This window comes from Eleginops maclovinus, chromosome 18, assembly GCF_036324505.1.
Source record: "Eleginops maclovinus isolate JMC-PN-2008 ecotype Puerto Natales chromosome 18, JC_Emac_rtc_rv5, whole genome shotgun sequence".
NCBI classification, from domain to species: domain Eukaryota; kingdom Metazoa; phylum Chordata; class Actinopteri; order Perciformes; family Eleginopidae; genus Eleginops; species Eleginops maclovinus.
In genome coordinates this window covers 5,661,803-5,685,257 of record NC_086366.1, presented here as the reverse complement: position 1 = coordinate 5,685,257, position 23,455 = coordinate 5,661,803, and the positions used below count along the sequence as shown (strand labels likewise).

The following is a 23,455-nucleotide window of genomic DNA, read 5'->3' as shown; positions in this document are numbered from 1 at the left end:
ACTGAATCTCAACGATCATAACCATCTGCAGGGTTTGTCAGAGAAAAAGCTCTCTGTTTTGCAGAAATATTACCAAGACATTCACATGGAGTGGGCATGTGGAATCATGTTTGTATACTGCTGCCAGTGTGTGTGTGTGTGTGTGTGTGTGTGTGTGTGTGTGTGTGTGTGTGTGTGTGTGTGTGTGTGTGTGTGTGTGTGTGTGTATCCTGAAAAAAAATAGCAAAGGATGGTTTTTGCACAGAAACTATGTTTGAATCAATTTGTTTTTATTTCGAAGCTCCAGGAAACCTCTCTCCTAAACGTATTTAATCATCTTATTTTACTTCAAATAATCGAAACCGAGTGGGAAAGACAGAGAAATACACTTGATATATTTCACTGGTAAAAATGTTTTGTATACAGAAAAAAAGGCAGTGTCAGGCATGCAAAAGATGCAACAAGCAAATATACAATCCATAACAACTGTCAATAAAATACAGTATTAATTACTATGGAAGAGGAAAGGAGAGACATTCATTGTTTCAGTAATATTTTCCAGACATGATTGAAATGTTACAATAGTAAAAAATAAATATTGACCTTATATCAAAAATCAAATGTCATTTAACAAAACTCATAAAAAACAACAACTTTCCTATGATTCTTTACACAAGGCTGATATACATTCAGAAACGTTAAATCTTCACATTGTGATTGTTGAAATCATTTACAACTACAGCGCTTTCTAAATGTTAAATCTCATTGTGCCTTAAAATAGATCCATATACACTTTACAGTGCAAGACTACATATAGACAGACAGACAGACGGACAGACAGACAGACCGATAGATAGATGGATAGACTATGTACACAGATTCCTACACATGTATTAAGTATAACATTTGTACATTTTGGCAGTTAACGTGCCCCCTGCAGGCTTGGGAACTTGGCCCGCATGGCAGCGTGACGGCGTTCACTTTGTTATTTCCAAAGTTTGACATTCATGTGACCAGACACCAACACATCGACCCTGTGGATCGGAAAAGTGTTGAGTCAGCTTCATGGTACATTTAAAGCGGAGGGTAAAGGACTTTCGGAACGTCACTTGAAGCTGGATTTAACGTTTGCTTGCAATCAACCACGCTATGTGACGTGTGTGTGTGTGTGTGTGTGTGTGTGTGTGTGTGTGTGTGTGTGTGTGTGTGTATGTGTGTAGTATAGCTCAGCACATATACTTTTGTTTGTCTCAGCTGGGCAGGGTGTGCCACAAGACAAATGCAAGATAATAGTAAGAGTTTAAAATTGCATTTGTACTCATATTTATGAATGACAATACACCCGCTAGTTGCCCTGAGGCGCTAATCCTGATCAGTATGTTTGCCTGCTTTAGGACAGTCGATAGTTACTTTAGCTCTAAAGTAAGATTAAACTAAAATAGTCTACAGTCATGCTGGCAGGAAGTGCGCTTGGTGTTCAAGTAGTGGCCAAACTGTGGTACTACGCTTCCTGTGTGAGTCCTGATGTCAATGGGTCCAAAAGCAATTATCCTATTGACTTACACTGGGAAAGAGACAGATACATCTTCTACCCAGGATTAACACTTACATACCAATCATTTAACAATTAGGTAATACAAGTTGTTAAATGCTGTTAAAGTCGATTGATCCGGGTACTTTTTGTACCTCCAGTCAGTTCATTTTTGGCTTTATCGTAAACAGAGCAACTCTCATAGGGATGAAAGATGCCCCGCCTCCAGCGCTGTATCCAGCTCTCTTTATACAAGCCCAAATGTTATATTTAGAAGTAAAAACAAGGGAATGCAGAGGCTAACCAGAAGGTAATGTTTAGATAAATAGTAATACACAAAAATGTTGCTACAGGAAAAGTCAGAGGGATTTATTGTACTCGGACCACGAATGTCTGTACTGTACCAAGAGATGATGAGCTACTTCTGTCACGACCAGCAACATTTTCCTCCCTGTGGTCACGATACCAGACAATCTTAAAGTTTGTTAAATGTATGTTTATAAAACATTTGTTGCTCCGAGGTTGTGGTGCCTAGCCATGTGTGTAGTGGGCCATAAGTCCAAAAACCAACACATGAGTGCAGAAATTAAAAAAGGAAGAGGCAATAATGTGAATACTGTTTTAAGAGCAGATGCACATCAGCTCCTGTGTGAGGAGGAGAAGGGACCAAAAGCACAAACAGCGGTAACCTGACCCACTGGGAAAGGCAGCGTTATGACCGCATATTCACAGCTACAAAGTAAGTGCTTATCTGCTACACAAGTTAAGATTAAGACCACCTTTTTATATATCTTTTTAACATTTCCTTTTTATATATTTAAACAAAAGTGGGTATCGAATTTGGATCTAGATAACAAACTGAATCTGATGTACAGGAGATTTACAGCGACTGACTGAAAGTCTGCATCCTGGTTAGTGAGTAACAAAGGGGAAGTATGATGCTCAACGTAGTAGTATTGCTACAGGATGTCATTTTGTTGTAAAGATGTAAAAACTGAGACTGTAGTCCACTTAAACCGGAAGAAAAACTTGAGTCAAAGCGGTAAAACTCTGACCTTCGCAAAGGATTTCTTTTGAAAAAGACGGGGAAAGAGATCGCTATCCCCTTCAGTCCATTGCTGTTAAAACCTGAATGGTGAATTGAAATCAAATCAATGTGACTGAACTAGAACAGCTTCTAAATCCACAAGGAAACCACTAATTTACTTCAATGTTTTCTTTGAAATCTGCGGTCTAAACTCCGCGATGAGGCAACACTTTCTGCTCCTCGTAAAACACAGTGTGAATCATTGCAGATGTTCTTGATTCGGAAGGCCAGAAATAGCCCGGTCCATACAGTATTGAGATTGCGAAAGAACAGGAATATGACCAAATGACCATAACATGATTCTTAGGGGGCTTTGTTTAAGTAGAAGAGAAGAAAAAGAAAACAGGTCTACATGTTAATCTTATATGATTTCAGATGTTTAAATAACTCAATAAGAGCTCTTACTTACTGACTGGGGTTTGTTAGTGATGAAAAATACTGTATAAATCAGAACAAGGACATCATAAAACTGTTTTAAAACACCGGTTTGAATATGTACATCCACATCTCACCAGAAACTGTATATATAGTATAAGGAAGAGTTTAACATTTCAGGTTTTTTTTTTGGTTCAATATCAATATCACTATCACGTCTGTACGGTAAATGTCTAGCTAGCAAGCCTGTTAGCATAGCTTAGCATGAAGGCTTGTAACCGCTAGTGTGGCTCCATCTAATGCTTAAGAACTTGGATGTGTACTATAGGCTGTTTGTGCGGCCATTTTTGTTGTTGTCACCATTTGTCACAGCCATGAAATACTCCGACACATGGCACGCATAACTCAGATTTTTCTTTGTTTTGAGTACAGATGAAACAAACAAAAGAAAATGTGTTGTATAGCATTAAAAGTAATTGGATTTACAAGGATTTTGTTACTTTTGGACAAAGCCAAGCCAGCTGTGCCCCACTGTTTCTAGCCTTTATGCTAAGCTAAGCTAGTCTAAGCTAAGCTAATGTAATCTAAGCACTCTTCTGGCTGTAACCATGTATGTCGGCAAGAAAGTGAATAAGTATGTTTCCAAAAATGATGTATATTCCGCGCATACGCACACGCACACACGCACACACACACACACACACACACACACACACACACACACACACACACACACACACACACACACACACACACACACACACACACACACACACACACACACACACACACACACAGTAGTGAATGCCCTTCCCATCTGCTTTCCATTAGGCTCCTCTTCCTCATCCTTTCTGCATCAAGAGAAACTGATCAGTCTCATTATTGCTACAAGTCTTCAAGACGTCAGTGAGCTTCTATCAATGTGTGTGTTTTTTTTGTTGTTGTGCTGAATACTACTCTGGCCTCAAATACATCTCAATCATCATGCATAGTTAACTCATAAATCCCAAGTGTCCACAGATGCTGGTTTAGTTTGGTCAGGGAAGCTCCTAGCAGTGTCTCGAGTGTAGAAATGTCCATGTATGATCGAGTCAGGTGAGGATCATGTGTAACTCCGGGCTTTAACACTTACGATGGTCCACAGATGCACCGATGAGTCCATGGTGTAACAGTCAGTAACGGTACATCCTTCATTGTGACTTGACACAGACCAAGTCCATTATTGCTGGTTTATTTAGTTTTACTGCATAAAAATATTATTAGATTTCACCAAAGTAATGCTACTGGCAGTGGACTTTAGGTGCTTTTTGTGCACAGATAAAGACAATGTTTATCTCTGTTTGTTTCCAGAAGTTTGTCATGTTACCAATGGTGTGCACAGATACACTGGTTTCTGGTGTTGTTGTGGCCCTCACAGGTAGGTGGTGGCCTCTCTGTTCTCCCTCTCTCGGGCCTGAGCCACGGCCACGTTGATGCACTGCAGCCACTCCTCAGCGTGCTTCTCATCGTGAGCTTTCAGCACGTACGTCTTACTGTCCGTGAAAATCTCGAAGGCCCGCGGCAGGCCACGATCACGTCGCTTCTTGGCTACAACCTGTGGAGAAAAAGATGACCAACGTCCGTGGAGAGACATCGCTGTCATTTAAAGATGGATGTGATTTGGCTTCATGTAGTCCTCCTCCTTTCTGACTCTACAGTGATTCATGTATTAATTGTACAGCTGTCATACTGTAGAATCTAGGGATGATATCTGCCTGCTTAAATCATATGAACTCTGACTAGGGAGAATTTACACAGAGAACACTCTAACATGATCAGATGAAGAGAAAGAAAACTAATAATAAGAAGACCCTTTATTAATCCCCAAAGGGTTATCAGTTTTTATCTCTGTTATTATGTATACACCACAAATACACACATGCCTTTGGTAATTTCTCTTGATCCATTTATTATGAACTATTGCATCAAGATTACTGATAAATACTGAATATTGAATTTCTTTTTTGGTCCAATTCTGACTTGAACCCTTCAGTTCCCAAGCTTCCCCATAGACAGAGCTACTGCTGCCCCAATGAGTTTGTGATTTACCTCTGGCATATGTTGGATTACCGTGCCTGTCCCTTGTAATTAAGTAAATACTCATAGATGAGAAATGCTCAACAAAGTTTTCCTTTTTGAAAACATATATATAGAGAAGGTACAAATATTTTAGGAGCAGTTTTTTAAACAATGAATTTAAATGATGCTCCTCACCTTGACACTTTGCACCTTGCTCAGCTCAATGGGCATATCATCCAGCTCATCCTTCTGCAGGAAGACAGAACAGGAAGTAAATTAAAACATATATCTTTTATTTTTATTTTGCATCTGGAGCTGTGCAACCTGTTGGATAATGCAGTCTAAAGAAAACAGACATTAATAATATAGAAAACAGTTTGGGCATTTTTGGTTGGTGGGCATACAAAAAACGTCTGCATGTTACTTAAGCAAAAATCAATCTGTAGTTTTATATTATTGTCTTACTGATGCTTACAATGTGGTGGAAGAATATCATAGCTTGTGTAAATACTGTAGGTTTCTAAAACTGTTAAATAACTAGAAACTAAAGCTTTAAGATAAATATATTATAAAAAATTACTATATTTTGCCCCTAAATGTAGTGGAGTCAGTGAAAGGAAAATAGTACCTTAAAAGAGAACACAAAACAGCCCTTAAGTTGGTTGATTTTAGCAGCATGATGTTCATTTTGTGAATGAAACACAGCCACATATAAAAGCTCTCTGTGTATTTTGAGTGTATCAATACTTCATGTTGCCACCATGTCCTGACACTGTGTCTCAGAATTGTTTCCAGTGAGTACTAACTCAGAACAAACCATTCACAGGATGAACAATTACACTTTATTGTTCTGTTGCTTCGCCAGGGCAGGAAATGAGATCCTCCCACTCTGCTGCACAGCGTGTCCATGTTTCTATTTCTAAGCATCTTTGTTTGTTTTGAAGAAGATAAAGTGTAGTTGTGTGTGTTGAACCAACGCCATGTCTCCTTTACCATCTTTACTGATCCGAGTAACGCAAATACACATCCTTTTTTGTCAGGAAGCAAAAAAAGTCCTGACAATGAAATAAATGGAAACCAATGGCTGCATGAAACCAGAGAATGTATATGTAAATGTGGGAAATGCCTGAAATGTAGGAAGATTAAGTTCTGCAAATTTCAGCAACAAAATCAACAAAAGAAGAATACTTTCTTTATACGGACTTATAAAAAAAGGCGCTGTGTCAAATTCAACCACGGAAAAAAGGACATCCACAAATTACCCGGAGGAGGTGTTTCACTCATATTTTTAATTCAGACCTGTTTTTATTGACATCTGTTGTTTTTATGTGTTTCAATTTATCACAAAGTTATGTGTTATTTGGTATTTATTACTTGGGAAGGAGGGGTTGTTTTGTTTTGTTTTATTTTGAGAAGAACATATTTTACTTTCTGTATGAATAAAGTTTGATTTCATTACTTTTTTCTCTCTTTATTGTTTACTGTGTTGAAATGTTCAATGGATCATACTGGGCAATGAGCTACAATGAAAACATAATGAGTATCCTTACTTCATAATATTTGATGCACTTGGTAAATGCCCAAGTAAAATAAATGCACTAACTTAGTAACCAGAGCGAGATACAAGACTTAGCTTTGTGTGGTTTTGGGGGCATTTTTCAAACCTCTTAGTGTGTGAAAGCTCCTCCATCATTCAATTTGGAGGAAACAAAACATTTTTGTGTTCTTAATCTCACTCCCCGTTTGGGAAAAGGTATTTCACAACCTACCAACCACCTCCAGAACATGCTGGCAGAGAAGAAGGCTCTGAGAAAAAAGACACTAAAACTTTCCAACTTGTGGCTGCTGCAGAAGAGAGAGACTATTACCATCTGGATAGGAGCACAAAGACTATTGTTAGGGGTAAAAAAAAAAAGAGCTTGCTCCGTTTCAACCACTAGAGAATACCCCACTGTTTTCAGATATTCCACTTTGAAGTTGAGCCTAGCGCTTGTTTTTGGAAGCTGATTGTATAAACATGTCTAAAAACTGACAGCCTCTCTCCTGTTATCTGTGAAAATTACAGAATTGATAATTAAGAGTTTTTTTGCTGTAGAAGGCTGACAATAAACAGGTTATAAACACACAGTAAAATGACCCTAATAAATCAGATTTCCCCACAAACAGAACTGACTTAAAGAGGGCACATTATGTTCATTTTCAGGTTCATATCAGTATCAGTAATTTACTGTTCAAAAAGCTCTTTATTTTTCTCATACTGCCTGTGCTGCAGCACCTCTTTTCACCCTCTGTCTGAAACCAGAGCCCAGTCTGCTCTGATTGGGTAGCTGGCCAGCTCTGATGTGATTGGTCAACCACTTAGAGATGTCCCGCCCTTAGCCTATCACGTACAATATGTTGGAGAGCTAGCAAATAGAAGCAAGAGTGTTACAAAGTGATGTCACTATGTTCCAGAATGAAACAAAGTAGTCCAATGGAGGCGATTCAGGGCAGGGGCGGCGTGTGTGTGTAAGGATTATTTTTTCACAAGTAATAGTTGTGTATTTAAAATGTTCCTGAAGTAAAAGTACAAAAGAATTGGCATCAAAATAAAGTACCATAACTAAAAGTACTCATTATGCAGAATGGCCCTTTAAAACATTTATCATATCACTGGATTATAATTATGTTTTTTATTTGTGTGAACATCAATCTACTTTTGCAGCTAGTGAAGGTGAAGCTAACTTTGAATGACATGTTGCACTGCCAGGTCTCTTAATCCATTAGTTCATCATTATTCATTTGATACATTTCGTATAATATAATGCTGCTGACTGACTATGTATATTGTCTAACCAATGTGTGAAGAAGCATAAAATGGAAAGACTCAAGTAAAGAACAAGTACCTCACAATTACACTTGTGTACAGTACTTGAGTAAATTTACTTTCCAACCCTTGTGATCAGTGACTTCAGACTTTGTGCGACCTTACAGTAAATCATCAGTAAACACAGGGGAAGTTGAAGGGAAAATGATGCTGTTAAAACCCCTGAGACATCTCATCATCACTTCTTGGATGTCAATTGTCTTTTTTTCAACTGCACATACTTCTCTGTGTTTGCTACTTGTGCGTAGTGATATCTGCTTTGGGTTAAAGTGGGTGAGAATGACTCATATTGCAGCGTCATGCTTTTGGCCTTGGGAGTCCTCCAAGGGTCCGTACTGGGGCCAATGTTTTTTTACAGTCGGATTCACCGGATACTGCCGTGGGGAGATTTGAGCTTATCACGGGATGAAATTTCCACTGTTTCATACATCATGATTCAAATGGAACAGTGAAATATTACGAGGAAATATTCTGCTCATTTTAAGTTCATATTTGTATTTTTGCCTCTACTGTTTCCATGCTTTATTGTTTGAAAAGCTCTTTATTTTTCTCATACTGCCTGTACTGCAGCACCGCTTTTCACCCTCTGTCTGAAACCAGAGCCCAGTCTGCTCTGATTGATTTGCTGGCCGGCTCTGATGTGATTGGTCAACCACTTAGAGATATCCCGCCCCTTTGCCTATCACGTACAATGTGTTGGAAAGCTAGCCCATAGTATGCCTCACTATGGTCCTCCAGTAAACAAAGGAGTCCAATGGACGCGTTTCAGGCAGGGGGGGAGTGTGTGTGTGTGTGTGTGTGTTGACCCTTTAGCCTTTGCAGACCATTGACATGCACACAACTTATGTAACACACTGTAGGAGGGCTACGTACTGATTTGCCTCTCCGGAATAGCAGCTGGTTTCCTGCCAAGGTGAAGTAGCGGGTTTTCCAGCGCTTGATGAACTTCCAGCGGACCTGCTTCTCCTTCAGCTTCCCCTCGATCAGCGGCTGTCCCTCCTGGTTCACAACTGGAAGAACATGAAAACACAGTGAGAGGTCGAAAAACAAGAATGTAGTTGTGAAATAAAGAACTATGTGGCATGTTTCACAACCGACCAGTACGTTTCCAGACTCTGCACGTAGATTTTTACTCCACATGAATGGCCCGATTCCTCCCACCACACCATTTCACAAGACCCCCTACATGGTATGAACATTTTGTTACATCTGGCTTGCAAATATCTATTTTCCCATTCAAATTTTCCCTCAGTGTGTGATCTACCCTAATAATTGAATGTTCTATCTAGCCTGTAACATTGCAGCATAAATGTGGGATTCTCGTGATACAAAAGGCCCGACCTCTCTGGTAGAGTTAGACGACTGTTGTCTATTTGCACCCTGACGAAAATAGATGCACGGCAGCTATTAACACCAATATAGAGGTACAGTATTATATTATATTGTATCGTGTAAAAGTATCGCATTGTCCCTTTTTTTGATCGTCTCGTATTATCTCATATTGTGTCGAAGTTCTAACGGTATCATATCTTCTCTCTTCGCATTGTCTCATATCCTATAGATTCGTATCGTAACATCTGTTCTCGTATCGCCTCGTCTCGCATTGTATCGTATCGTCCCTTATTGTCTCATATCGTCTCGTATTGTTTCATCTTGTAATGTCACGTATAGTTTTGTATCGTATCGAATTGCATCGAATCATATCACCTCGTATTGTCTCGTTTCGTACGTGGCCACTCTGCTGATCTTACATCATTTATCCTGCTGTCCTGAATTTCCCTTTAGTACTCCTCATTTTATTTAAATACAAGATGCTTAATAACCCTTAGGCACTATGAATTTCATTTGCATGAAATTGTGGCATGCAAATTTGAGTTCATCAAGTTCCAGTCAACATTAGTGTGGTTAAAACAACAAAAGCATTTTATCTTTTTGATTAGAGGAGAACTCCCTGGACTGGTCTGATTGGAAACTCAACTGCATAGAGCATTTGGACCATGGTGTGTGTGTGTGTGTGTGTGTGTGTGTGTGTGTGTGTGTGTGTGTGTGTGTGTGTGTGTGTGTGTGTGTGTGTGTGTGTGTGTTTCTTCTATAACAACAGGAATTAATGTGTTTTTAAGTTTATGCGCATAGGTATCTTGATGGAAGACAATTTAACTTCTCAAGTTGTTCTGACCAACAGGAACATTTGAATTAAAGTGACCACAGATCGGTTTTTACTAAAAGTTCTGTGTGTGTGTGTGTGTGTGTGTGTGTGTGTGTGTGTGTGTGTGTGTGTGTGTGTGTGTGTGTGTGTGTGTGTGTGTGTGTGTGTACAGTGAGACTTTTATCTCCAGACCAGAAAACAGATGTTTGGCAGCTTCAGGTTTTAATGCCAGTAATCCAGGACAGAGCCCCTCTTTGTATCCCACCACAATGAGTAAAGCAATCAGGAGATGACTGCAATCTGATAAGAGAGAGTGTGTGTGTGTGTGTGTGTGTGTGTGTGTGTGTGTGTGTGTGTGTGTGTGTGTGTGTGTGTGTGTGTGTGTGTGTGTGTGTGTGTGTGTGTGTGTGCAGGAAAGATGATTCACAGAGGTGCCTGACGCAAAATAAGACCGACCTTCAAAGGTCATCTGTTGTACATCAATGTAAATCAAATATATTTTATTTTGACAGAATGCCAAACTAATTATAAAAGTGTTACTCTAAAAGTTATCTGTGTTCCCTCACAGTTACATTGTAACATATAGTCTCTTGTCGTATTGTCTGGTATCGCATTGTACCAAATCCAATCGTATCCTATGGTATCATATTGTCTAGTTTCGTATCATCTTGTTTCTTCTGATCGTATCGAATCGCGTCACCACGCATCGTCTCGTAGGTAGCCTACTCAAAAAGGTAACTGTTTTCACTGACAGTTACATGAAAGACAGACATAATCAGCTGACTGTTACATTTCTGAAAAAAAGGGGATTACTACCAGGATTACTATACATTTTAAAATGCATTTCATCCATTTCCTTTTTATGGTTTTCACTTTCTTTGTTCATTTGTTCTTTTTTAATTCAGCAGGTGAACCTCTATGTTCATTAAATAGTGTGTGTGAGATAAACTGTGTGCATTAAACCAAAATGGAGCATTTTCTGTCAGCTCAGATTTGATTACTGCTTCTTTAAACTGTAGTATGTGCTCATGTGTTTCACTGATGGTGTATAGCCTGAATATGCTTCATGAAAGGCAGGTTTACCTATAAATAAAATCTCTGAGCAGAACACATTTATGTCACTATATATCTTAGTTTCTTTAGCATGTTTGCAGAAAGACAGAGGACATGTTTGGATCGGATAAATGAAATGCTTAGAGAACATCCCCTGTATTTATGTGTGAGTCAGTGTGTGTGTTGTGTCCTAATCTCCTTGTTTTTGACGTCAGCGTGTCTCACACACACAGTGTTATGAACTCTAGCACCTGCCTCAGGCTGACTACAAATCCAGGAATCATTTTCCAGGTGTCGGCATGACAGAGAGGCCGAAAGATTTATGCAGCAGACAGGTCTCTCTGCACCCCGAAAAAAAATATTTGTTACACCTTAATGTTTGGGGTGTGTTGACCACCAATATATAATCAGTGGTTCTGTCTAAACAGGCAGACAGGAAGTCACACACACACACACACACACACACACACACACACACACACACACACACACACACACACACACACACACACACACACTTGGAAAGAATGTAACTGATTAGTCAGATGGATGGCATTCCAGTAAATCATCAGTCATATATAAAAGCTTACAAATACAAAATCCCTCATCAGTCAAACGCACATCCATTATTATATATTTGTTGATATTATTCTGAATCATTAAGTCTATAAACATGGTGGGGAAGGTTACTAAAAGATATGTCATATTTTTTTAGTTCAATACATGAATTAAAAGCAAACACAGTACAATGTTTAGTTATCTCTCTCTTGTAGAGTAATATAGGTTTTTGTGCATGTAAATGGTCTGCAAAGGATAAAATCTGCTGTTTCTCTCCCAAACACTCCCCCCCTGCCTGAAACTCCTCCATTCGACTCCTTTGTTTTCTTCCAGAACATAGTGACATCACTATGCAACACTTGGACGTCTATTGGCTAGCGTTCCAACACATTGTACGTGATAGGCTAAGGGGCGGGACATCTCTAAGTGGTTGACCAATTACAACAGAGCCGGCCAGCTAACCAATCAGAGCAGAGTGGGCTCTGGTTTCAGACAGAGGGTGAAAAGAGGTGCTGCAGCACAGACAGAATGAGAAAAATAAAGAGCTTTTTGAACATTAAAGCATGGAGACATGTCACAGTAGAGGCAATAAATACAAATATGACATAGAAGAAACTAACAGGACAAAACTCAAGTGTCAAATCATTAGCAGAAACAACAACAACGACAACAGGAAGAGGTGCGAGGAGAACAGAGTTTAAACCACACTTACTCATTCTTGGTAACTACCAATGTTTGGATAAAATGTGGTTAAATGTCAAGTTTTTGCCTCTTTGAGTGATGGAATCTCATAACTGGAAAACATGTAGAGTCATAGCCAAGAGAAAAACTGCTGTCAGAAACATGTCTGGTTTTGCAAAAACGTGTTTCAGAAAGGAAAACAGTTAAAGGAGAGATGACTCTTTTTGGATTGATTTAAGTGTAAAGAGCACAAAAACACACACAAACATAAAAGTATCTTGAAATAAACACAAGAAATGAAACAGCGATTGGATGAAGTCATCGTCTATGAATTTAATGCTTTCCGACTCCTTTTCATTTCACCTCATTTGATCTCCTGCAGTTCAACATCTCCAGCAGCAGGTTCAATGGAATACACTGAAGCTAATACTGTACGACATGTGGCTTTTGTAACCTTTCATTTACAACACTCAGTGTTATTTATTATACTTTTTTTAGTGCTGCCAATTGAGGAATAATACGTTTAAATTATTGTTATTTACTTAAATTAAATTCCTGACAATCTGGTAAAAGAAATCTGAATATTTTCACTTATTATAACATGATACTGCAATATTCTTGCCAAAAACAGAAGACTGAAAAGTGCTTTTAAAGTATAAAAACTTTAAACTTGTTTTTCTAAATGAATGCAGCAATTTCTTACAAAAGCAAGAAGCAAGGAGATATTTTAGTTTGACTAGAATGAATGTCAACTTTGAAATAATCTGCCAACTAAAAAGGACTAACAAGTGAACTTTTTACTTCAAGGACTAGAAAAGGGAAGGTTTTCTTTGGCTGAAATAAAACTAAAATGCCCAAATGTTGTTAAAATGACAACATAAAACCACTGAAAGTTGAGTTAGAAAATGCTGCACAAACCATTACATCGTCGACTGTAATTAAATAAGAATATCTAAAAGCACCTTTGAGAAATGCTGTCTTAAATTATTTAAAAACATTTCTCTATCCCCCAAATCTCCATCTCGGTAATAACACTCTCTGGCACAGTGTGAGGAAAATATCCTGAATTTGCAACATAATTCCTGGATCTCAGAATTTGTGTCCAGCTTGTCCTCACTGATGGATGGGGAAATGATGGAGAGTCTTACTTGGGGTTTTCCATTAAAAAAAAGAAGTACAAGCAAAGGCACGAGGGAGGGAGAGTTTGATGCAACATGTGTGTATATATCTATGTTAAGAGGCTCCATCAGGCTTTTTGTGGTTTTCCCTTTCCTGTAGTGTTGCATAGGTTTCTGTGCATGTAAATGGTCTGCAAAAGGCTAAAATCCCCCCAGCCTGAAACACCTCCATTGGACCCCTTTGTTTACTTCAGGTTGACATCCTTACGTAACATTTGCACTTGTATTGGCTAGCGCTCCAACACATTCTGCGTGATAGGCTAAGGGACGTCTCTAAGCGGTTGACTAATCACAACAGAGTCGGCCAGCTAACCAATCAGAGCAGACTGGACTCTGGTTTCAGACAGAAGATGAAAAGAGGTGCTGCAGCACAGGCAGTATGAGAACAATAAAGAGCTTTTTGAACATTAAAGCATGGAGACATGTCCCAGTAGTAATGGTGCTGGTAGAATGATAATGTACCCACGCATAAAGAACAGTTTTGAGATACCTGTACTTTCATATTCCTATAGTGAGCATGTTTAATGGCCTTTATTTATCTTGTTGACACATTTGATTAATTTGATTTGCAAACACACACACACACACCCCCCCCCCACACAAACACACACACACACACCCCCGCACACACACACACACACACACACACAGCCCTCTGCTCATTACCGCTCCCTTCAAAGGCATTCCAGTAGTTAAAGTAAATCATAAAGCATTATGGGAGTTGCAGTAACCTCTTGCTCCACTTTGACCTTTACAACACTTTAACTTTCTCTCTTTTTGATGCTTCATCAATAAAAACACTAGACCAGCTCCTTGTTTGTGTTTTTGTACAACATCTGCAATAACCCCAGCGGGCAAATGTTTACTACAGTGGAGCATTTAAAGAGTGTAAAATAAGGAAAATGTGGCCTGTTGGCGGCTGTTAATGCAGACAGCATGCACAGATTATGTGCTGCATCTATAATGAAAAATATATATGCTGGATAAAACTTGACAGGTTACAGTTGGACAAAGTTTCCAGAGGCTCAGGATCATTCTGAAGACATGATGAAGCTCTCAGTTTCATCCCAGCCAGCCCAAACAGTCCGGAAACGTTGTTGTCATAAATACACTCCAGATATCGTACTCCTAGTTTAGCTCGTTAGCTCATCCAATATTAGCCAGTGATCTTACGTTTCCCATGCTAAGAGGGGGGAGACACAGGTTATATCTCCTTTTTTCCATAAATCTGGACCCAGCTCTCCTCCTTTCATCTCTTCGGTTTACCCAGCATCCTGTGTGTACTTCTCCAGACTTCAGTGGGGATAGCTGTTGTTTCCGACCGCCTTGCTAGCTCCTAGCTGCTAGCTTACTTTAGTGCAGTCAGCTGTCCCTAGTGTCAATGAGAAAGTTTAGAGAGGACACATCTTAATAAGTGCCTGATAGAAGTTATTAACAAGTCAGATCAAATAAGGACACTAAAAGTTGAAAAATAGTAGAAATCTAGCGGGAGAAACTGCAGCAGGCTGTATGCACGGTTAGCACATCCTCAAAAACAACTACCACAGTGTGATGGATCAATGTTTTCCACAACAGGTGAGGTAGCCCCGTCTCTTCACAGTTATGCTGCGGACTGTCGACAGCTGACTGAAAGTGTTGTTTGAGGCCACTGAGTTCAGGTGACTGACACAAACATGTCAGGCCTCAGGTGGTAAAGGTCGTAGAGGGGTCCCCTGTTCAACTCAGAGGGCTGTTTGAATACAACACAGGGCAGATTTACATCCAAGTTGTCTCTCTCCGGGGAACACACATGTACACACATATCAGGAATACTGTTAAATTCACACTCACAAGCAACAGAAAGTGACTGCAACTCATATCACACTTAATAACACAGGAATGTGTCTCATCACTGCTGAGGTGAAAGGTGTGTGTGTTAGCTTAACAGTAGAGCAGTGTGTGTGTCAATATGTTTTAGTTTAATCAGATACAGGAGGCGTCTCTGGGTCTTACCTTGGTATGAATGGATTAGGAAATATAAGAGACTTTACTCTGCTCTGTTGTGTTTCAACTAACTTTCCTTTTACATTATATTAGATACTTTATGCATCCTAAAGTGGGAAACTTTTTTGCAGTGGCATGTTAAAACCCAATTGTACATTCAAACACAAGTGCTAATTGGTATTTATAATTGTTCTTTTATAACTATGCAGTTTTTTGGTGTGTATTTCTGCTCCATTGATCAACAGTTGGTAAAATGAAATCTATCAACTAACAGATAAAAAGTAACTTTGAAGTGTTTTTATGAATTGTTTTGGAAGAACTCAACGCTTGTTTGACATCAACACTACACACAAAGAGCTGAACAGAGAAACTTCAAGAGTAATTTAAGAGTGTAACTATTTACAGTGTGTGTGATTTGAGAGTAGTTATTTTGCAGAATAATTATGTATGTTTGTAAAATCAAAGAAGCATGCTTCATTTCCTTGACATTTAAGAAAACAAAGCTTAAATAACAAAGGTTGTTTATTACTCTATAAAAACCTGAGAGACACTGATGCAGTAATCTGAACCTTAGTCTCTCTAAAAGCACATAAACAAACACACACACACACACACACACACACACACACACACACACACCTTCCTCTGATCTGCAAACTACAGTACTTCCTCCCTCTAACAGCAGAGCCTGAAAACACCGTGATGGGATGCACGTTTACCGCCCCTTATTGTTGATTTAAAGTTCTGAGAAGCCGTATCATCTGATTGTTACCTCCCCAGCCTCCATATTTCTTCATCCTAAAACATTTGCAACACACTTCCCTCTTCTAAGTCCTCTTATATAAGCAATAACTGGCCTTATGTGAGACTAACAGAGACAACAGAACAATGGGACCTCAGAAAAGAAGAAACCAAGATATTTAGGATCAAACATGTTTTGGGTTAGAGGAAAACTTGCCTTTCATTAAGCATATTCAGGCAGTAGGCACTATACCAACTGTAAGGGATACAGTTACCTTTTTTGTATCGTGATTACATTATCCCGTTACTCCCCATACTGCTTGAAGTCTCCAGTGTGTGGAGGAAAAACACACACAGTAATCTAAATGTGATTTAAGGATTTGGCCACTTTTCCAGGTCTGACTTCATCAGGTCATCGGCGCGGGTTAAGTGAGTAAAGCGGTCCAAAGTAAACTAATCAGAAGTGAATCATGATGCCACTGATTGACTCATTACTGGACCCTTCAAATCAGACTGGCAACCATTAAATAAAAGCCGCTCTCCGCTCCATTTACCTCCACTGTTCTGGGAAAAGATAATTCCCCCTGAAGGCATTTTGAGTGAAAACATCCCGCGGAGCTCGGCACTGCGATGGTGACATGTTTACAAAACGTGAAATAAAAATCTTTCAACGTCTCACTTTACTTGTTTTTTCCCCTGTTTAGAGAAGACGGGTGAAGCCTCAGTGGGATACAGTCTGTCAAAGTGAGTAATTTCATGTTAATGTAGAAGAAGAAGAGAGAAGAGACGCTCAATTTATCAAATTCATTTGAATGTTTTTGTCTCTGCTTCAGCTTTTTGGCTTTGAATTTATTGATTTTATCTTATTGCATCAGCGTGTTCATCATCATTAACTTATTTATTACCAAATTCTATTTACACAAAATAAACGTCATATTAATATGAAGTTAAAGGGCCATATTCTACTCATTTTCAGGTTCATTTTAGTATTTTGTGCCTCTACTGTGACATGTTTCCATACTTTAACGTTCAAAAAGGTCTTTATTTAACTATGTGTACTCTTACTGAATATATGTAAAGGTGGAAGAAGGACATCTTTAACTTAAGTAAAACTAATAAAAGTATAAGCACTTAAGTACAGTGATTGAGTAGATGTACTTTCCTGTCATTTCCACCTCTGAGTATATATACATTTGTGTGTGTGTGTGTGTGTGTGTGTGTGTGTGTGTGTGTGTGTTTGTGTGTGCGCGGGCGTGCGTGTGCGTGTACCTGTGGCCTTCTCAGGGTTGTTGCACATGAAGCAGAGCCACCCTCCCTCCTCCTCGCTGTAGCCGAACAGGTCGAAGAAGCGCACCTCGTCGAGCTGAACCTGGAGACTGTCCAGGTCCTGAAGACAGCAGAGGAGGAAACAGAATATTTATTAAATGTCCTGACACTATATTTGAACTTTTTACTTAATAATATTGACAATAGACCTTGTTTCACTGAAGACATTTCACAGTACAGATGAAAAACAATAAAATGTACGGAGGCTGATTCAGTTTCAGGGTCCTTGTGTTGTTCATATTGGCTCACTGTCATGATTTATGCTGTGAATAAGGCTTACTTGCCAAAAACAGAGTCCAATTTACCTAATATTTAGTTTATTTTATTACATCTGAACATGTTTTCCTATAAGGTGGAAGTGATTTGTACCATGCCTGAGTATAATGCCCCGTACCTCCACTCCCACGCCTATAGCTTTCATATTAGAAATGTTGCTCCATACTTAAGTACACTTACTTCATCATGAGTGTCACATTTGTTTATATTTCCAGTAGAGAATGATACTGGTGCAGGCAGTGAATATTTTATAGATTTCCAATGGGACCAATGCCGCTGAGAAATGCCTTTCAAATCGTTTTATTCGTGTATAACAGCAGTCAGTTTCCTGTACAGTTGGTTTTGGACACATAATGCTGACCATACTGTTCTAGAAGAAATACTTTCTCTATGTAAAGAAGACAAGAGACGGAAAGAGGTTAAAACAAGGAATCAGCAGCAGCAGACAGACAGGAAGTGAACACTAACAGGAACAGCAGAGCAAGACTGAAGAAGACGCCTTGCTGCACATTATCCCTCACAGTTTGTCATATTTGGTTTTCAACTAGAAACACTGAGAAAATAATAAGTCACAGGAGACGTTTAATAACCATCCCACAGAAATCTATTCAAGCTCATCTAAATGCAGTAACACAACCACAAACACATAATGATGAGTGACCCCTCGACTCGCGGAGGTACTTGACATTCCAGTTAAGGACTGTGCCTCAGTGTTTGTGTGTGTGTGTGTGTATGTGTAATTGAAACCAATAGCTATCCCTTAAGACCCCCTCCACATGGTATCAGTTATATTTTCCCTCAAAAACACACAAATATACTTCAGTGACAGTTAAACCCAGGAGATAAAACACATTTATCTTTGGACTGTTTTGGCGAAAAACAGAGACATTTAAGACGATGATTAATTACTGTCATTAGTCCTTAACTCCTTATGATATAAATATCCTTAGGTGTGTGTGTGTGTGTGTGTGTGTGTGTGTGTGTGTGTGTGTGTGTGTGTGTTCATACTGTATTTATACAATAACTCATTGTATTGCTATGTAACCCTAATCTCTCTATGATTAATTCAGGGTTTATATATCCTGACCACCAAAAGGCACAAGTATCTGAAGACTTTTTGCATTTTCTGATCATCAATTTCAGAGTTGTATTTCTCCCCATGAAACCCCCAGAGAACAGGTAGCTGTAACGCTAAGCTACTAGCGTGTTGGACCTTTCGACCCGCGCCTCTTTAAGAGAGTCCTTGATGTTAATGAGCAAGGTTGTATATACTGTTTTTATGTGTGTACTCCCATTTGGAAACTATATTTTACACACACATGATTGATCATCAGAGTATTTGAGTTAAAACAAAACATTTGAGGTGAAAGGGCTCTGCCTGCAGATCCAGATAAACAGGACCATGTGGGGCTAAATGTGTGGTTTTATGTTGATTTGTTTTACTAGTTATGATTCAGAGGACTGAGGGAAAACATGTTGCAACCGTTAGAAATCCTAACACTGATCAATAGTAAAAAACCTGAGAAATGTGAGAGACAGAACTCTGGATAAAGAGGTGAAAGTAGAAGACTGAATAAAGAAAACGAGAGAGAGAATCAAAATAAAATAAAACCCCAAATGAAATAGCGTGGAAAGTACATTTATTAAAGAAGCTATTTCTCTTTGTGTTGGGGTCTTCCCTTTCCCGTAGTGCATTGTAGTGGTTTAGTGCATGTAAATGGTCTGCTAAGGCTGAAATCACAAAGTTCCTCCAGAGGGAGTATCCTGCAACATAGTGACATCACTATGTAACACTCTGGCTTCTATTGGCTAGCGCTCCAACACATTGTACGTGATAGATTTTTTTTTAAACTATATTTTTAAGAGAGCAATGAGAGATAACCAAACCAGTTCATTGGTGTTAAACTCACAGTAAAGTTCTGTGATGCCAAATATTGATTATAGCTACTATTAAAGTACTTTCTCCAGTGAATGGCGATCATTTCAGTTAAATCCAGGACACTCATTTAAGGGTTTTAAGTTATTGAAGTCGGAATAACTTGTGGCCGGAACAAAAATTCCTTTTGAGGATTACAAAAAGGAAATGCTCATGACATGTTACTCAGAATTGCTGCTTGTTTTTTCTGCCAAATCATGGCTGAACAAATGTCAAGGGTATTAACAGGCCATACTATTGTTTAGTGATTACAAAGCTGCTGTGAATCATCTATAACAGAAACAAACAAATAAAATCAGAAGCGGAAAACCGATGTAAGACCGCACCGTGAGTCAGATGCCGAGCAATAACAGAGGACAAATCACATTAGATGAGTCATTACATTATACGAGAAAGGTAGCATTTGCCCATTAAGAGCAATTTGCGTGTCACCGCACGGCACACAGCTGACAGGCTATGATGCAGGGCGTACATGATTTGTGTGTGTTTTGAATGAGCCTTCAGGAAGAAGCCACTGTGTGTACGTTGACAAATGCCGGGCAACACTAAAGAGGACATCATAACCATGTTAGACTCACCAGGAGCAGAGAAGTGGGTCCAATAAAGAGATGAAGGAACAATGGCAGGATTATGTGAGTCTGAATATAATCTATCTATCCTCACGTAACCCCCGTCACCCGTTTAACACAAAGCTGCTTTCTGTAAATCATCATCACATGTGCAGCTTAAACCACAACAATGTCACACTATTTAGTACACTTTAAAGAGGACTTACAATGCTCATTTTCAGAGAGAGAGACACTTTGCAGACCATTTACATGCACAAACACCTTTAACACTCTACAGGAAAGGGAAAAACAACCAAACCAAAAGGCAGAACAGGGTGGTGTTATCTTTACACTGGGCAAGGCTAACTGTTCCCCCTTGTTTTCCAACCATGATGCTAAGCTAAGCTAACTTGCTGTTGACTGTAGCTTTGTTTTATGGCTGGCGTTGATCAAAAATAAAGTAATTTATTTTTGCGTAGGAGATAGGGAAGAGAAACGGGGGAAATAGAAACCTTTTGCTGTCCTGGTGGTACTTTTTTCTCCTTTAATTTAATCAAGATGCAAGATTTTACCTGAACAGGAAGGATTACAACAGCAGCCGTGATGGAGAGCTGCACCGAATCTGCTGTCATGCACAGTTTTAAAAGGCTATTGTGTTAAAATCAGAACAAAATCAGTCTGTAATAAGTGTTTTGGTGGTAGGCTGCTGAAGCATTTGTAAAAAAGCCTTTTGTGAGAGAGCTTTGAAGTCGGATATAAATTGCCCCAAGGGATGTCCCTTGAATCTGGGAATGTCTTTAGGCTACATTAGCAGCTACTACCATAACACTTCCAAATAACGGAAAAAAACTATGTTTGGAAAAGGTTTATTGTGGGTAATCTAGAAAGTTTAATAATAATTCAGATCTTTTTATAAAGATCTGAATTATTATTGATTTTGAAAAAAACAAAACAGAAAACTGACACCATTGAGTTAGTGTTGTTTGAGGTAATTGGGGTATCACTCTGTTGAAAACCTAAATATATGTTTATATTACATACAAAACAGAGAGTTTCTGGCAGTTTAAACGTATTTAACTGGCAAACAATTCACTTCAAGTTCAAGAAATGCACACATTAAGCGGGCAATAATACGATAGTTACAAATGAATCTTCTTGTCGAGGTAGTATAGGTTATTTTGCACCTGGAGAGCGCAGAAGATGAGAGGAGACAAGAAGAGATAAAAAGAGAGGACAAGAGACGGGACAAAGAGGAGAAGACAGTAGAGAGTACAGAGAAGCCTTTTGGAGTTTTTTAAAAATAACTTAACCAGAAAAAATAAAGGCAGAAGGAGGTGGAGGCAGAAAGAGGAGCAGAAAGGGGAGTGTGAGTCAGGAGAAAGGTGAGTGGATGAGAAGTGGGAGTGTTGGAAAGGGGAGGGGCGGAAGAGAATAAACAAGGAGCTAAGCTTTACTTTTGCCTCTCCAACTTTCATCCTTCCATTTCTTCTGCTGTTCCCTTTAGTGTGTATTCCTGTCTGTGTACTTCTGCTGATTTCTTATACTCCCTTGATTCTCCGTAGCAATGGTCTTCTAGCTAAACATAGCAGACCTCTGGAATGTTCAAAATGACCAATCAGAATCGAGTACTCAACGAAGCCGTGTAATAAAATCCAATTAAAGCACGCACAGAGAGGCAACAATTCCTTAAAAAAAACCATACCTTTTTGCTCTTTCTTTTGTCTTCCCATATTGCGTTGTAAGGTCTTTCCTTCCCCAGATATCTTAACCCTAACCCCAGTCTCCACTCTGTCTTAAGCTTCACTCTATCTCTTCCTCCTTCATCCTCTTCCTCCACCACACTTTATCTACTCTAAACTTGTATCAACAAACGCTCACTGTGGGCTGAAGACAGAGCAATGGTGAAACAATAGATGTAGTATCTCCCCTCTCAGGCTTCCACTTCCACATGCCATGTCTTTCCTCCTTGGTCTCTTGCCACATCCTTTGTAACAATTGCCCCACGATGTCCTATTTTATTCAGCCTGTTCAACATCTTCCCACCATCCTCCTGGGTTTTCTATTCTGCATGTTAATACGTCTTCATCTTCAGGTCGGTTTTAGTCTCTACCTATTCCACTTCTCCCTCCCCCCTCACCGATATGCGCACACCAAAAAACCACTTATAAATGATCCGTGAGTTATTTATTTATTAGTATTTTATAATGTATCAATAATATTTTAATTATTCAATTATTATTTACCACACAATGGTGAATTCACACTCAGAAAACCAGGAGATAATAACTTTAAAATTAAACATGTTTATTTATTTTTCACTTATTCCAAAGTCTACGTACAGAAATTACAGAAATGATATTATTTATATTTATTATTAATTTATAAATGTTATAATTTGTATTTGTTTCATTCTATATATTTTTTATTGTAATTATTATATTTATTTTGTATTATTATTTATATCTTCTTTCTCTTGATCTCTTTTTTTGGGATTGTGGATCTTCTTCCAAAATAAGAATGTGTATGTTAACATATATACTGTATGTGTATGTATGTATGTATGTTTGTACCCATAGCCTGAGTATTTTTACCGTTAACTCTTTTACATCCCCTTTGTTCTTCGTTTCTTTTTAACACTTTTCTCTAACTTTACATTTTTCGCTTCTTCTTCATCACTATATTTCCAGCACGCTTCTACCACATTCTTCCCCATCATGTCCTTTCGTTTATCCCTCTCCTTCCTCTGCTGTGATGAACACAATGATGGTGCAGCTCTCTAATTTCTTTCCTTAGGTTTAATAGTTTTATCTTTATATCTTGACCCCTGACCGAGGATTGAACTATTTCCATGCTTTAAACTATTAACATTTTTATTGTTAAAGCATCTTTTCCAATATTGTCTTTCCAGGTAATGGTTGAAGCTCTTACCCCCCTCTCATCTTTGCTCACAGCAGTTTTCTATTACCTCCGTGTCATAAAACTACTTAACTGAGTTGTCAAAAGCTCTCTATTAAATCTCCAGAGCCTCATAAAGCCCTGCAGTCACCTTTTAAATCTCCCTGTCAGTACAGATATAATATATAAAACTTTACTGTCTCATTTAGCTGTCCTCTCGTGTGCATCTCTTCCTATT

The 23,455-nt window shown here is 38.8% G+C and overlaps 1 protein-coding gene across 2 annotated transcripts in view; it reads right to left on the bottom strand.

The window, feature by feature from the left end:
* Nucleotides 1-248: 248 nt before the first annotated feature.
* Nucleotides 249-23,455, bottom strand: part of veph1 (ventricular zone expressed PH domain-containing 1) — a 72,160-nt gene continuing 48,953 nt past the window's right edge. Inside the window, exons 12-15 of one of the 2 annotated variants that reach the window (XM_063907899.1) lie at nucleotides 17,506-17,623; nucleotides 8,770-8,906; nucleotides 5,226-5,279; nucleotides 249-4,566 (exon numbers count right to left, since the gene is read on the bottom strand). In XM_063907899.1, the coding sequence (XP_063763969.1) occupies nucleotides 4,384-4,566; nucleotides 5,226-5,279; nucleotides 8,770-8,906; nucleotides 17,506-17,623 (492 nt within the window). In that variant the 3' untranslated portion in view covers nucleotides 249-4,383. Of the gene's footprint in view, nucleotides 4,567-5,225; nucleotides 5,280-8,769; nucleotides 8,907-14,694; nucleotides 14,885-17,505; nucleotides 17,624-23,455 lie in introns of those variants that run through there. The other variant, XM_063907901.1, reaches the window with a different exon arrangement.